Consider the following 15,007-nt stretch of genomic DNA (forward strand, 5'->3'; position numbering starts at 1 on the left):
ATTTACAGGAGCCAATCCTTGTGAGTTCTGGCTACTCAACTCATACCTGATCCATATACACGGTAGGGTGAGGAACCCTATCGCTCGGTTAAAAGAGTACATGGATAAGACAGTAGAGAATGACAAGTACACGGTGGCTGAGATCCCGCAGTGGAGAGACGGATGGAAGAGAACGTTTGTATTTAGATCACGAGCGCAAGTGCAAATACCGAGATCAGTCTACTTCAGGAAACTGGGTACGGTAGCGTCACTTGGTGACATTATACACTACCTTAGAAAACACAAGAAACGCGCAATGTTTTTCAGACAAGTCGAACTACCGTAGTTTAAAAGTGTCAACTCAACACGGACACGGTCAGTGTGCAATATGGAGCCAAACAAGAAGAAGGTAAGATTTGACGACAGAGTGAAGGTTCATTTCGTTCCAAGATACGATGAGTGCAGAGGTATTGATGTATCACATGTTTTTGAGCAAATGAGGAAAGCGTATATAAATGTTAAACGGACAGATGGTGACATCATTGATAAAAATGGAGCGGAACGAGAAACAGCTTACAGCCGAGATATCAAAGTTGAGAACGGCCATCAGGCGAAAGTATAAGGAGTTTAAACAAGGGACTCTGTCTACCGAGATACGTCTGGAAAACCAGTACAAACCACTCCTGTCTGAACTGCGAAAGAAAACCAAGAATTCCGAAAATATAAAAATCGAACCTGAGGAAGAGCAGCAGGAGATAAAAGAGGAACTCTTCTCTCCCGCTGTAACATCATCTCCGAGAGTACCCGCTTACTTACAGGACGACGAAGTGCTGGAGACTAGTGATCCACCTTTACCCGAAGCAAGCGATATCCTTTCCACCGCTAAAAAGGACAACTAGAGGCTTCACAATGGGTGGAAAACACATTCCAAAATGCACTTACAGTCAAGTACATGAAGTCACTGATGAAGGACATTCCCAGTCAAAGAAAGATTGATTCCATATACGGACCACGCTATGATAACGGCACACTAATGATTGGAAACAAAGTGTTAAATTTCGATAGTAACGGCAGTATAGTCATAGATGATGTGTACTACAAACCTACGAAAGGTCTGTACGAATTGGTCTTTAAACGCGCACCGTTACATTACGATGAAACTGATTTGGTCACTTACAAGGATATATTGAACAGGACACACGCTCACAAAAGAGGTTACAATTATAAAAGTACCATAAACCGTAACAAATCGACAAAATACGAACTTGTCATTTCAAAACTATTTCCCAAAGCTTACTCGGGCAAAGGCTTCAAGGACATGTCAAACCCTGATCCCGTGTATTACGACGATCCGAATGAATTGTGTGAGAGATTAAAGGTTTTAATAGGTTCAGCTGAGGCGGGTAATACGGGTCATAAAAACGAAATTATAAACATCGTGGAAGAGTTGAGGGAGTTGAAACTCATCCGTGGTAGAGGAAATTCCAGGTATAGAGCATTGGTATAAAAAGTAAAGGATGTTCTCTTAGATTACAGTTTCAAAATGAGCGTGGACAAGTTTGGTCGCACCGGTGGCGAGACCGGTAAAAGAGGCCCTCCAGGGGTCGGGTTTCGCATAACGGTAGACGGTGATTACGATATCAAGGGCAAGCGGTTATGTAACGTGGCCGACGCCCAGCAGAGTCTAGACGCTATAAACCTGCAGACCTTGGACAAGAAATTAAATGGCACTAAAACGGATATGACCCGGTCTATGCTCAAGACACTCAAACTCGATGCCAGAAATAACAGAATACCTAACGTAGCTAACCCTACGAACGAAGCGGATGCCGTCAACTTGCGAACGCTAAATAAAAGAACATTAACGTTCGATACTGAGATAATAGACGCTAAAAAGAGAAGAATAATCAACCTGAGCGATGGTGAAGGATTAAACGACGCTGTCACTCTGTCACAACTACATACTCTTACACCTATGAAGAGTATCAGAGATTCTACCGTTACTTTCAATAATTTCAGACTGCGCAGCGTTGGATGGCCAGTCGAGCCTAAGGACGCTACGACTAAACGGTATGTAGATAGTCGTATACCCCAAATGGGCAAAGACGGGCATTGGAGTTTTGGACATAAGCGTCTGAGCGAGATTGAAGAGCCTCTATACGAGGGTGAAGCTGTTAATCTCAAATACTTTCAAAAACACGCCATGACCAGAGTGGTGCAAGATTGGAACGCGCAAACCGGTAAAATCACTAATCTGAGAGATCCTACCGACATGAGTGACGCGGTGACCGTGAATTACCTAGTGAGAGTACTGAGCGAAGTCTATTACGGTATGTACAAACTACTGGCTCCGCCGCTGGACGCTATACACTTAACCGATAAAGACGAGTGGATCAGGTTCAACATTGTCAACCCATACTTTAGAGACCCGGTGAGCAGGGTGGTGAGATCGAGATATAAGTAGGTTGTTGACATTTTTTACCGTCAGTTTACTTTAGAACCTGGCGAGATGCGGTTCTCGGTATTAATTCTGTGTGTAGCTCCTCTGATAGCTGCTAATAAAACTTTGTTGTACTTGGAGAAATACGGCTATCTCAACAGCAACGAAACATCGCTGACTAACAATATTAAGGACGCCATTACGAGGTTTCAGGAGACGTTCGGACTACAGGTGACCGGATATGAAAACGAGGAGACGCTGAAGCTGATGGACACACCCAGATGCGGTAACTCGGACGAAGGCATAGCCCCGTTTTCCGTGAACCCATTAGTTAAATGGAACTCAACTCGGGTCACGTGGAACATGATTGGCTCTGGCATCCAGTATGCCAACATCGTTGAGAGAGCGTTTTCCTTGTACTCCAAGCACTCTGCTCTCGAATTCCGTAGAAGTTACAGTAATCCCACTATAATGGTAGTGATTTCCCCTAAGAAACACGTGGCGTACTACCTTAAAAGCACTTGCAGTTACGATTTTGACGGTCCGGGCGGTGTTCTCGGCCACGCTTTTCTCCCTCGACCGTGGCTGAACCAATCGGATATACACCTTGATTTCGAAGAGGACTGGGACTTTACAATGAATATACCCGCACCGGAGAAGACTTCGTTCTTTACAGTGATGGTCCACGAAATAGGCCATGCTCTCGGTCTTCAGCATTCGTCTGTGTTACGATCCGTAATGTTTCCGTCCTATTACCAGCCATCGGGTATCAACAACTTGTACGAATTTGATTTGGACAGAGACGATCAGCTTGCAATTCAGGTTTTGTACGGACCGCCTGTCCCCTCCTCCTCCTCCTCCTCCACGTCCACTACAACATCCACTACAACATCCACTACTACTACGACAACAACAACATCAACTACCACTAGGCCTACCACGCCTACACCTACAGAATTGGACATTTGTAATTTGCGGCACAAACTCAACACGTTCTTAGTAGTGAGAAACAGACTGTACGCGTTTTTTACGGTAAATACGTTTGGATACTCAGCCTGAACGAAGCCCATAGAAACGCGTGAAGAGTTTACCAATCCTCTGATAATTACAGAGTGGTTGACGTTCTTACCGTCGAACTTTAATAATGTCTCAGCCGTGTACCAGAGACCGGACGGAGACGTAGTCATGATTGTGGACAGGACTTTATACGTTATAGATTACCCGTCACTTAGACTGTCCAATCAAAGACCCATTAGCAGAATCGTACATAACAGAATTAAGAAAGTCAATGCAGCGTTAAACAGTAATATGGGTAAGACCTACTTCTTTGTCGATGACAAGTTTGTCGTAGAGTTGAACGAATGCACCCTCACAGGCACCATGTTAGGGATGACCTCAAGCGTACTCCCAGGTGTTCCAGGATCTATAAAGGGTGGATTCAGGTATATAAACGGTCGTATTTACTTTATAACAGACAGTTACGTGCTGGAGTTTGACGAGTTTACCGGTACTGTCACGAAATCCGAGGCGGACATCTTCGACGTACTGCAGATTACTTGTGTGCGTGAATCGCTACTCAAACAGTTGTATAAAGTGATACGGTATATAAATGGCGAATCACAAGCGTAAATCAAACAGAGTGAAACGAGCTGTCAAGCGGGGCAGAGGTATAGTGACCAGCGCGCTGAGAAAACGCACTGCCCGCTGTAGGCACCATAATAAATCGTGCTGTTGACGCTTTACCAGTTGAGTTACACCTCCCCGGGGGTTTTCGTTACTGTGGGCCAGGCACAAGGTTGTCTGAGAGACTTGCACGTGGCGATAAGGGTATTAATAAGTTGGACGAATTCTGTAGAATCCACGATATAGCGTACTCGAAATATACGGATTTGGAACACCGGCGAGAGGCCGACAAAGAATTGGCCAGAAGAGCTTGGCAAAGGGTGAAATCAGGAGACGCTAGTGTAGGAGAAAAGGCTGCGGCCTTAGCAGTGACTGCGGCCATGAAAGCTAAAACAGCGTTTGGGGGTGGGAGAAAGAAAAAAACAAAGACAAAGCGAGGGAGGGTAAGTCAAAAGGGCGAGGTCTCTACCTGAAACCTTACCCAAAGAGGGGAGGTGGTGGTGGGGTGAGGAAAAGGAAGAGGTGTTCTAAAAAAAAAAACAACAATCTCGATACCGATAAAACCTCTAACAAACCACGAATTGATCCGTTACGCGAGGTTACTCGATATTCCGAACTTTCGAGGTGTATACATGAGGGACACACTGCCCAAGACCCCGCGGCTGTACGAGTCGGCCATAGTAAATCTGGACAGTTCACGAGGTGAAGGAACGCACTGGGTCTGTTATAAGAAACTAGGAAATAGAGTGTACTACTTTGACAGTTTTGGTAATCTGAGACCGCCGGTAGAACTCGAATCTTACTTTGGGTCCGGTGTCAGTGTACAGTATAACTATGAGCGTAAACAGTCTGATGACTCAGTAGTCTGCGGACACTTGTGTTTGAAGTTTCTAGCAAATAATGTTTTCACTTAGCGGTGTGGCCCCGTACGTATCTTGTGAGGTCTTTCCACCAATGGATTTGAGCGATGGGGAGTACGAAATCGGCCTAATTGACCTGTCCACGTACTATACAATTCCGAACATTGAAAAGGGTGTAAATGACAAGTTTCACTACGGAAACGGTAAAGAGATAGTAATAGATGAAGGGTCGTACGAAATTGAAAACATCGAAGAATATATCAAGTCGCACATTGACGGAGGTGTGACGTTCAGTCTTAAGGCAAACAATAACACTCTAAGGTCCGAAGTATCGTGCAGTGAAGCGATACATTTCGAAATATCGGGATCCCTAGCTCCTGTACTAGGTTTTCACCGCGAAAATGCTCGAGCCTAATAGAGTCCACATGTCCGACCTCCCCGTCAGTATTATGACGGTAAACACGATACGTGTTGAGTGTAATATCGCCCGAGGATCCTTTCAAAACGGTGTAGAAGGACACGTGCTGCATGAGTTTTACCCTGAAGTCGCTCCAGGGTATAAAATAGTCGAGAAACCGAGCACAGTCATCTATTTACCTGTGAACGTCCGTAGGGTGAACAATATAGCTGTCTCTCTCAAAGACCAGACCGGTGAATTGATAAACTTTAGAAACGAACCGTTATCGTTACGTATACACATAAGGAAACGGCAATGGGCCTAGTATTTAGAGAAGTGCCGTACACCGTTCCCCTCATTCGATCACAAAAGACCGCGGTGTTAACACCTAAGAACATCAAGTTTATTAGATCGCTGGGTTTTAAGTATGGCTCTGCTATCGATAGAATCGGCCGTCGAGTACGATGAGGCGATAACCGGTTGGGAGTTTCACTCTCACAAACCGTACGCCTCGTCAACTCTAAAGAATAACGACGAAATCAGGATTCCAATCAGTCAACAGGATATAATTACAGCACCGTTCGAAAGCAGTTTACACATCAGCGGAAAAGTGCGTGCCAAGAAGGCGGATGGGGCCGCGGCCAGTGTTACATTAATAAACAACGCTATTGCATTTTTATTCGACGATATAAGGTACGAGATCGGCGGTATAGAGGTTGACAGGGTGAAAAATGTAGGTATTACAAGTACAATCAAAGGACTGATTTCCATCAGGAAAGAGGAGGAGGCTGGTCTCTTGAATGCATGTTGGCTAGGTCCGGGTGAAACCGGTCAGGCCAGTGAATTTACATATTCAGTGCCTCTAAAACTGTTGCTGGGTTTTGCCGAGGATTATAAAAAGATCGTGGTCAATGTCAGACAGGAACTGATTATCTTGAGGTCGGCTACCGACATTAATGCGGTCAAAAGCACGGATGCGGTTAACCTCGACTTTGAAATAACCTCGCTCTACTGACGTGTTCCACACATTACTGTATCCGACAGTTACAAATTGAAATTATTTCGTGTTATTGAGAAAGATACTCTGATTCACCTGCCGTTTCGGTCCTGGGAAATCCACGAATACCCCTCTTTACCACAAACGACTCGTCAGAGTTGGACGATAAAAACGAGCTCTCAAATTGAGAAACCCCGCTACGTTGTTTTGGCATTTCAGACAGGAAGAAAAAATGATCTGAAAAAGGATGCGTCTTCTTTTGACCGTTGCGACCTGACAAATGTAAGACTGTATTTGAATTCGCAATATTATCCTTACGACAATGTCCACGGTGACTTGTGCATTTTTTACGAGATGTTTACAAGATTCCAAAGCTCGTACTATCAGAAACCGGGAGCGCCTACCGTTGATTTTGAAAAATTCAAGTCCCACGCACCACTCTATGTGATTGATTGTTCTAAACAGAACGATTCGATCAAGTCGGGACCAGTAGACGTGAGATTGGAATTTGAGGCGAAAAATAATTTTCCGGCAAACACGACGGCATACTGTCTCCTCTTGCATGACTCCCCACATGGCGTACACCTTGCTTACCGGTAACGTAAAACGTATGATGTAATAGTGGTGGTGGTGGTGGTGGTGTTGGTGGTGGGGATCGTTAGGTATAAATTGAGCGACTCCTACGCCGATGTACATTACCTACCCAGTGTTGAACACTCTCGCAACGATGGGGCTATACATTCGCGGTCATAAGGAAGGAGTAGAGATGAGATCATTGGGATACTTCAACTGCATTCAGTTTACATCCAATGCCAGCTTTTACGATGTTAAGGATTTTAACAAAATTGAGATTCGTTTTGAGGTAGACGATGACCCCGAGGCCTACGGTGGGGAGGGGGAGAATAATCCTATTAAACAGGCTCTAAATAGGTATAGAGAGGGTATAAAAGCTGGAGTGTACACTTCCTTGTGGAAGGACGGGAAGATGAAAACATGTAAATACCTCGACTGTGCTAATTTCACACCTAATAGCGCGTTTTATGATGTGGACGGGTTTTGACAGAATTAGGGTTAGATTTTGCAGAGAGGATGATGTGAAGCTGAATGGGTATAAAAAGGGTATCAAAGCGTATGTACACGCTTGCTTGTACAAGGACGGGATATTTAAAGGGTGTAAAAACATCGACTGTGATAATTTAACATCCCATGGCGACGCCCTGGGATGTGAGGGGGTGTGACAAAATTACTGTCTCTTTTTTGATAGATCCTCTCACATACGAACGGGAGGAGGTGGGAGGGGGGGAAGAACCACCTGCTAAAAAATCTCATTGGTCAAAATAAGCGCGTCTCTGATTGGTCTAAATTCGGAGGATTAAAGTATATAAGGGGTACTGTGGAAGGTACGGTCATACAAGACCGAGACCGAGACCATGGAGGACCCATCAACGGCTATGGACCTGGAGCCTACGAGGATCCCAAGACGCAAAGAGCCTATAAACTCGTTAACGGGAATTTTTCTTAAGTCTGTTTATTTTATTGATTGTGATCTTTCAAAGTGTGTGATTGTGGGTTTTGTTAAAAACCGGGGTGACTCTCTCGGAATACTGTTTAAGGGTAAAAAGGGTTGCGTTTTATTGGTCATTCGATGTGTTTAACGAGTTTTCACAACACTTCAATTCCGTAACCCTGGCTCTGGAGAATAAAACCAAATTTTATATTAAATCAGACACGGAGGAGGAGGATATCAAGGTCACAAATGTTTTCGGCCGTATGCACGTGTTTTCTCTTTGACGGGGAGCATACTTTAACTCTTAACAAGCACGAGTGGGATCAGTTCACTGCCAACATCCCACTGATGCACATCGTATTGAGAGATCTGTTCTTGATTGAGGAGCCTGTTAAAACCGCAATTGAAAACAGTGACAGTGACCTCCTCCCTAGTCACATAGCTCACAGGCTGTCTCTCGAAATTGAACTTTTCAAACGGTGGCCAAATGGAGGCGATAGTTGAGTTTCACGCTTTTAAAGATAATGACAATCGATTTATTGTAAAAGAGTTTGTAATAATCAGTCATCTCTTTCGTGCGCACATCGTATTCAAGCCTCCATACGATAAAGCGGAGTTAAATTCTAAAATGGCCAGAACCGTTCGGTGGCTGGAGCGCCACTTTCACAACATCAAGTGGGAGGAGGGTGGTATAGAGTACGATGAGGAGCTGATACGCGCTCTTTGTAAACCCTTTGCTACTGTATATACTAAAGGACTTGAAAAGGTCAACTTTCTGTCCAGCTTTCATAATAACGTAGTTGATAGAAATGTAGTTGAAAGTCAGGAAGCAATCGTTTCCGATACTCACTGTATTCTGCCTCAACATAATAGTGGCTTCACTTATGCTTGTGCTTTGAAAAAAGCTCTAGAGCGGGGTGGGGTGAGTGAGTGGTAAGCTCCTAAGGCAGGCCTAAACTCTGTAAGTCCTGGGGCTTTCAACTGCTCTTACGGCAGGCCTAAACTCCGTAAGACCGGGAGCAGTTGTGTGTGTGTATGTGTGTGACAGATACCTCTATGGCAGGCCTAAACTCCGTAAGTCCAGGGGTATGTACCTCGCTCTAGATGCTGTAAAATAAATAAAAATAAAAAATAAAAAAAGTCTTTGCGAGTGTTTTACGAGTTACATTGAAAGGCTTCTCCGAGTAAAGTTACTTGTTACACTCGCGAGGATAAAAAAAATAAAAAATAAAGTATAAAATAAAACGTATCTCACCGAGAGACAGGGTTTCGGCATTGAGTTGAGAAGTCCTGTCATTGGTGAGGTACAAAAAAAAATATGTTGGGAGGTAGCAAATTTGTCATGGAATGGCTACCACCTGTGATGAGCGATGGTTGGGGCTCATCACCCGAGAGGTTAGGCCTACTGGGGATGCTCTCGGTTAACAAAAAGAACGCGCCTAAGACCTGACCTCATGGGTGGTGTGGAACGAAGGTCACCTTGTACCAGCACATGTGACAGGATGCGGTCCGGTTGCATATAAGCAGAGGACGCGTGTGTATCCTGCCTTTTCCTATCATGTCCGACTGTGAACGTTTAGCCATAGTCTGCTTTCCTCATGGCCACCACCATGTTCGTGGTCATGCTGGGAGTACTGTGTTGTGCCCCTAGAGCCAGGATCGGGAACACTACAGTATTGCTGTTGATTCTCGCACTCCTGAGTGTGGTATCAGCCGGCAGTGAAGACGTAAGTCATGCAATAATTTCATGTAAATGTTATACTGTTTTACTGATGTATTTAGTAATGTTCGATTAATGTTTAGGAACAACCCTCGACGGCGTCTACAAACGGTTGGACAGGGAACGATGATGGAGCCATAGACTTGGTACGTTTATATTCAACACCGTTAAGCCTACACTTTAATGAAATCTATTACTGATACAGAATTATTTGCAGGCTCGACCATCGACATCGCGTGGAGGTTGGTCGGTGAGCGGGTGGTCTCGCAGAGGTCAGGAAGTGAGTGTTTGTTTCGTGTTTGTTTTCTGTTGTTGTTGTTGTTGTTGTTGTCTAGCACATGTATCGCATAACTTATAAATATTGTTTTAGGACCCCCGCCAGACCCCGCAGTGAGCCGGTACCCATTCCCACTACGGTACGTAAAATAGTACTAATGTTGTTTTTTTTTTCGTCATATGACAGGTTTTTTCAATTTTTATATCCTCTGTATTATTTGCAGACGGCGCGACCTATCTGCGTGATAGAGGATGTCTTTTCGTTGGCTTCCTCACCGTTTCAGGCCTATTGTGAGTTTTTACTGTGATATTTTACGTGTTACACTTTACGTATGTACTACCTTAAGGAATTTATGACTAACGGGTTTGTTTGTTTGTAAAAGAGACGTGTGGAGGACTACATGGAGTTCTGTGACGAGGATCTTGGGCAGGTAATAACCATTCTCTCATCTATGTACCGATATTGAACGGTTAGCGGCGTACACTGACGATTCTCCTCGTGTTTTACAGATGTTTGCAGAGTCCGACCTTGTCGAGGCTCTTGACCGGGCGGAGAGTCAAGAGCACGATAGGGAGATCACGGAACTGCTGGATCGCCTGAACGAGCCGCAGGAGGTCTGGGATGAAAACTAGTCTGGATCAAAGGGTTAGTTCCATCAATTGAAAGTACAATTTACGGATGTGTGATAAATAGCATATCTGAGGGTGTATGTATATGTACAGATCAGCTCACTGCAGCCTGCATTGCTGTCCTCAATCACAGTCTGCAGCTGTTCAGAGGACAGGCGTTTGGGGATGGTCACTGCCTGCGGGCAGTGACGATAACAGCTATGACACCTCTCAGAGGCGCCGTTCCGTAGACGCCTCTGTCGCACCGTCACCCACTCCTCCAACTCGCCCGCCCTCCCCGGTACCACCCCATGATGGTCTCTCACCGACCGGCGGATCGTCAACAGAGTCCGCCTCTACGTTCCTATCGTCGCCAGAGTACGCCCCCTCAATACCTCCGTCACCGGAGCTCCCACAAATTCAGCCTACGGTACGCGGTATTGAATTACTCGAATTGTACATTTATGACTTGTTTACAAGTGATGTAATCTTTCTTCTTCTTCTGTTTTAGTCCAGGGTCGTGGAAGTGGCGAATCCCTCTGTCGCACCGTCACGCACTCCTCCGACTCGCCCGCCCTCCCCGGTACCATTCCATGATGGCCTCTCAGGCCTCTCACCGGCCGGCGGATCGTCAACGGAGTCTGGCTCTACGCTCCTATCGTCGTCAGAGTACGCCCCCTCAATACCTCCGTCACCGGAGCTCCCACAAATTCAGCCTACGGTACGCGGTATTGAATTACTCGAATTGTACATTATGACTTGTTTACAAGTGATGTAATCTTTCTTCTTCTTCTTCTGTTTTTAGCCCAGGGTCAGTGATTGGGAGGCGCGGGAATGTATTGCGGCCCTCTACAGTATCCGAGTACTGATGCGGGAGCTGCAATGGACGGCCAGTCGCATCCTTCTAGATACCGACCATAGGCGACAGATCAGACTCGCCCCGCAAACTTGGCGGGAGCTTCGTGAGGACTTGGAGAATTTCCTACGATCCGTTGGGGAAAGAATGGAGGATGCCAGGCGTAATAACACCACTCCTCCACCCCCGGACGCCGAGGAGACCCCTCTGTCACAGCCGCGTTAAAGTTGAGTGTCCTGTGTGTATGGTGAATCTTCCCACGGTTGCTCTTCGGCTGTGCGGTCATACTCTCTGTCGGGCCTGTGCCGACAGAGTACACACATGTCCCACGTGCCGAGCGTTAATCGTGGGGAGGTTCAACATATACCTCCCGAGGTAACTCCAGCTCTAACTTCAATTGGTTTCAAAATTCACTTTCCATTTTAAATTCTTCAATTGGTTTCAAAAATTCACTTTCCAAGGGACGGGGCATTATCGGGTCGTGGAGTGACAACCAGTTTCAGACTGGACAGACTCCTATACCTCGGTAATGCTTAACCTGGGTACTGTGTTCCATACACAGTACGAGTGTTCCGCAACCACACTCAGATAACGTCTTACTTAATTTTTATCTATATTATTATTATATATAAATAATTATTTTGTAGTGTGAGGGGAATCCTAGGGAATTTTTCCCGCCAGCGCGCGCCACGGGCACCGCCATCTAAGAAAGTGAGGTTATGTTTACGTGGGCGCGGCCATAATGGTTTTTTTTTTTTGATCACGTGATACATGGGCGCAGCCATGTTGGAATTCCCTCCGTCCCTCGTTTCTCCCTCACCGGACCCAACAAATCACCGATTTTACCGAAAAACATCGATTTTGACACCCAAAATCACCGATTTTACCGAAAAAAACAACAATTTTGACACCCCAAATCACCCCAAAACACTAGGATAAGAGTGTGAGGAGGGAATTTCTCCCGCGCATGAGGGAATTTCTCCCGCACATGAGGGAATTTCTCCCGCAGGGGGCGGAGCTTAGCCGCCATCTTGGATCACGTGACCCCCTCTCGACCAATCAGAGCCCTGTCCGCAAGGGGCGCAAGGTCTACTATTGAGTACTTAGATGAACAATATTTTCGTAGGCATTTGGGTAGCAACATGTAGGTCCTGGAAAGGTTCTACACACACGCGAGATTATAAATGACCTACAAGTCACATTTGCGAACTATTTTGAATGATTTTGCTAAACATGTGAATTATTGGAATTCTTTGTACACCAACTCACTTTTAAAATATCATAGCTTTTAAGCGAATTTGACAGTTAATGCATTATCCGAGGCTAAATAGTTGATAAAATCATAAAAGTAGTAAAAATAAACTGCTTGTCAGTTGTTATTTCTTCAACATATGTCCGTTAAAAATGTATATTTCATTACACATATGTTATTAATATTAAAGCCTTCTCATTGTACAAGCAACGGTATTTTAAATAAAAATATCTCTGCACTTATAGATGATCTTAAATTACTCCAAAGTTTTTGAAGTATGGGAGGAATAGTTAACTAACAGAATGTTTTGTTTAATAAATAAAAAAAAAAACAATATAATCCTATTTATACCTTATGATTATTGTTATCTATTATTTATTATCCTATATAACACATGTAATAGCATGTACAATACTCTTATCAAATGTTCATAAACGAAAACTTCCCGAATACCATATGCTATAACAATTCTATTGGACGACTAATGGTATGATTCTAGGGGCTGCAACAGTTACTAGAACAGTTTAATATTCATAACTTTACTACAAAATATATAAGTATAGTATACGGTGCCTAAATATGCCGGCGATTATCTTGGCCTTCATCCAAAGTTTCTATTTGCTAATAATATAGACTTTTATAATCAACTCCCTTTGAAATACATATTGCAGATTTTAATCATGTTGATCCTAAAATAATACTTTGCACTTAATTAACTAGAAAAAATTTAATTGCTCATTATAATTTACCTAGGATTTCGCTAGTTTGCTCTTACGTACTGTTTGAAAATTGTGTTAAATATATTTAATAATCTACAACTGCCCTTTACTCCTTATATATATTTATAAATAATTCTCAAAGCTACATGTACAACATTATGTGTTCTATAAAACGATAAAACCGTAAATGATAACGTTTCTCTTGATTCCTTATAGATCGATACGCAATTCCCTCATTCCTTTGAGGTTTTAAAAAAGTTCAAACACAAATTACTCTATAAATAACGTTTATCGCTCTTTCATAATGGAATAAGACCGTCACAAAACATGAAGCAAACGCTAGGAATCCATGAATAATGTAGAACGTTCCCTTTGTGCTATGACATGGTATATTGCTTGACATAAGTTACTCTACAAACACAGTGTGAAATTTGGGAAATATATTGCGGTAGTTCCATGGGACCAATAGATTCAGACAAATTCTCCCTGCTTTTTTGTTTCATTACCTCATAGCGGCCATAGACGAAGTCCGAGCACAAATCTTTTACCCTCCCTGGGGAGGGTGCCATTAGTATTATTTACAGAACACTACCTGCACCAGTTGTATGGTTAAATAAGGTTGTGCTATAATATTTTAGTTGAAACATTCGCTGTCCAGAAAACATATAATTTCTTATTACTCCTCAAAAGAGTTATGGGGAATAAATGTAAATTTTTTGGACAACGATTATCATCAGACCTGGAATGTGACAATTATATGAATTTTTAAAGGATTGAACTGTAATAAATAAGTTTAGTTGAAAAGTACTATACTTCTTGTTTTTAAACAATTGCACATAATATGTTTAAATAATGATGAAAATGTAAAGTAAAAAGTTAAGTAACACACTGATACTACAAGGAATCAAAGCTTCACATGGAGGTAAATATTTGACAGGTCACTATTTGACGGGTCCCAAGTTTACCAGTCAAACTTCTACATGTACAATGTTATGACATACAAAAATGCCTAGTTTACATGAATTAGCTCGCGAAAAATGAACTGCCAACAAAACAGTGTGTTTGTGTGCTTTACACCCTTATTTTTATGATTCGATATCCATATCCTTAGTCTGTAGACTTATAATCGACTTAATAATACGTATCAACAACTTATTCACCGATAGCATATTGGAAAACTTGAGTTAAATAAAAGGTTTGTTCGCTACATATAAATAAAAAGCACAGTATTATATCTCCTATAATATACAATCGTATTATGAAAACTAATTTGAATCACAGCTCAAAGGGGATAACGTAGTTTGGGTGGATTCTAATTCATATACGGTATGTTTGAACAACGGATTTCAACTGATCACTTAGCTGAGTAGGAAGCGTGGAATCAGTAAATGGAGAGTTTAACTTCACTTCACCTTCCTCTTAGTGCAAAGTCTTATTTCTTCTTCGTCACCAATATTTTTGTACATATTTAGAATAACATGACTCCAGATTCCAGGAGTAAAGTGTATCGATATCTAATCTCAATATCGTGTTTGCCCTTTCCTCCAAACGCACTGGTGATAAATATTCGCCCAACAGTTAACCGAACCAGCTAATGCCCTCATCCTCGATTAAAGAACACAGAAATATAAATAATTTTGATTACGGTCTAGACAATGCCAACTGCAGAATAAGCATATATTTTTCTTTTAAGATTTTAATTCGCAGCAGTTCCTCTTTATAGGATTAGTATACGTTAGTAAATCGTTTTTAAAAAACTTCGAGTGAAGCAC

The 15,007-nt window shown here is 43.1% G+C and overlaps 1 protein-coding gene across 1 annotated transcript; it reads left to right on the forward strand.

Moving 5' to 3' along the window:
- The first annotated feature begins 10,722 nt into the window (after positions 1 to 10,722).
- Positions 10,723 to 11,178, forward strand: LOC124371576. Its single transcript, XM_046829926.1, has 2 exons — positions 10,723 to 10,838; positions 10,920 to 11,178. The coding sequence occupies exons 1-2, from the start codon at positions 10,723 to 10,725 to the stop codon at positions 11,164 to 11,166; spliced, it is 363 nt and encodes a 120-aa protein (XP_046685882.1). The 3' UTR covers positions 11,167 to 11,178.
- The last annotated feature ends 3,829 nt before the right edge of the window (positions 11,179 to 15,007 follow it).

The sequence above is a fragment of the Homalodisca vitripennis genome, unplaced genomic scaffold (genome assembly GCF_021130785.1).
Source record: "Homalodisca vitripennis isolate AUS2020 unplaced genomic scaffold, UT_GWSS_2.1 ScUCBcl_1643;HRSCAF=5524, whole genome shotgun sequence".
NCBI classification, from domain to species: domain Eukaryota; kingdom Metazoa; phylum Arthropoda; class Insecta; order Hemiptera; family Cicadellidae; genus Homalodisca; species Homalodisca vitripennis.

What these genes read in the sequence shown, in the direction of transcription:
- LOC124371576 (XM_046829926.1), top strand. Translation starts at nt 10,723, where the DNA reads ATGGTCTCTCACCGACCGGCGGATCGTCAACAGAGTCCGCCTCTACGT. An exon ending in TCCCACAAATTCAGCCTACG is followed by an intron (nt 10,839 to 10,919) that starts GTACGCGGTATT and finishes CTTCTGTTTTAG; the next exon opens with TCCAGGGTCGTGGAAGTGGC.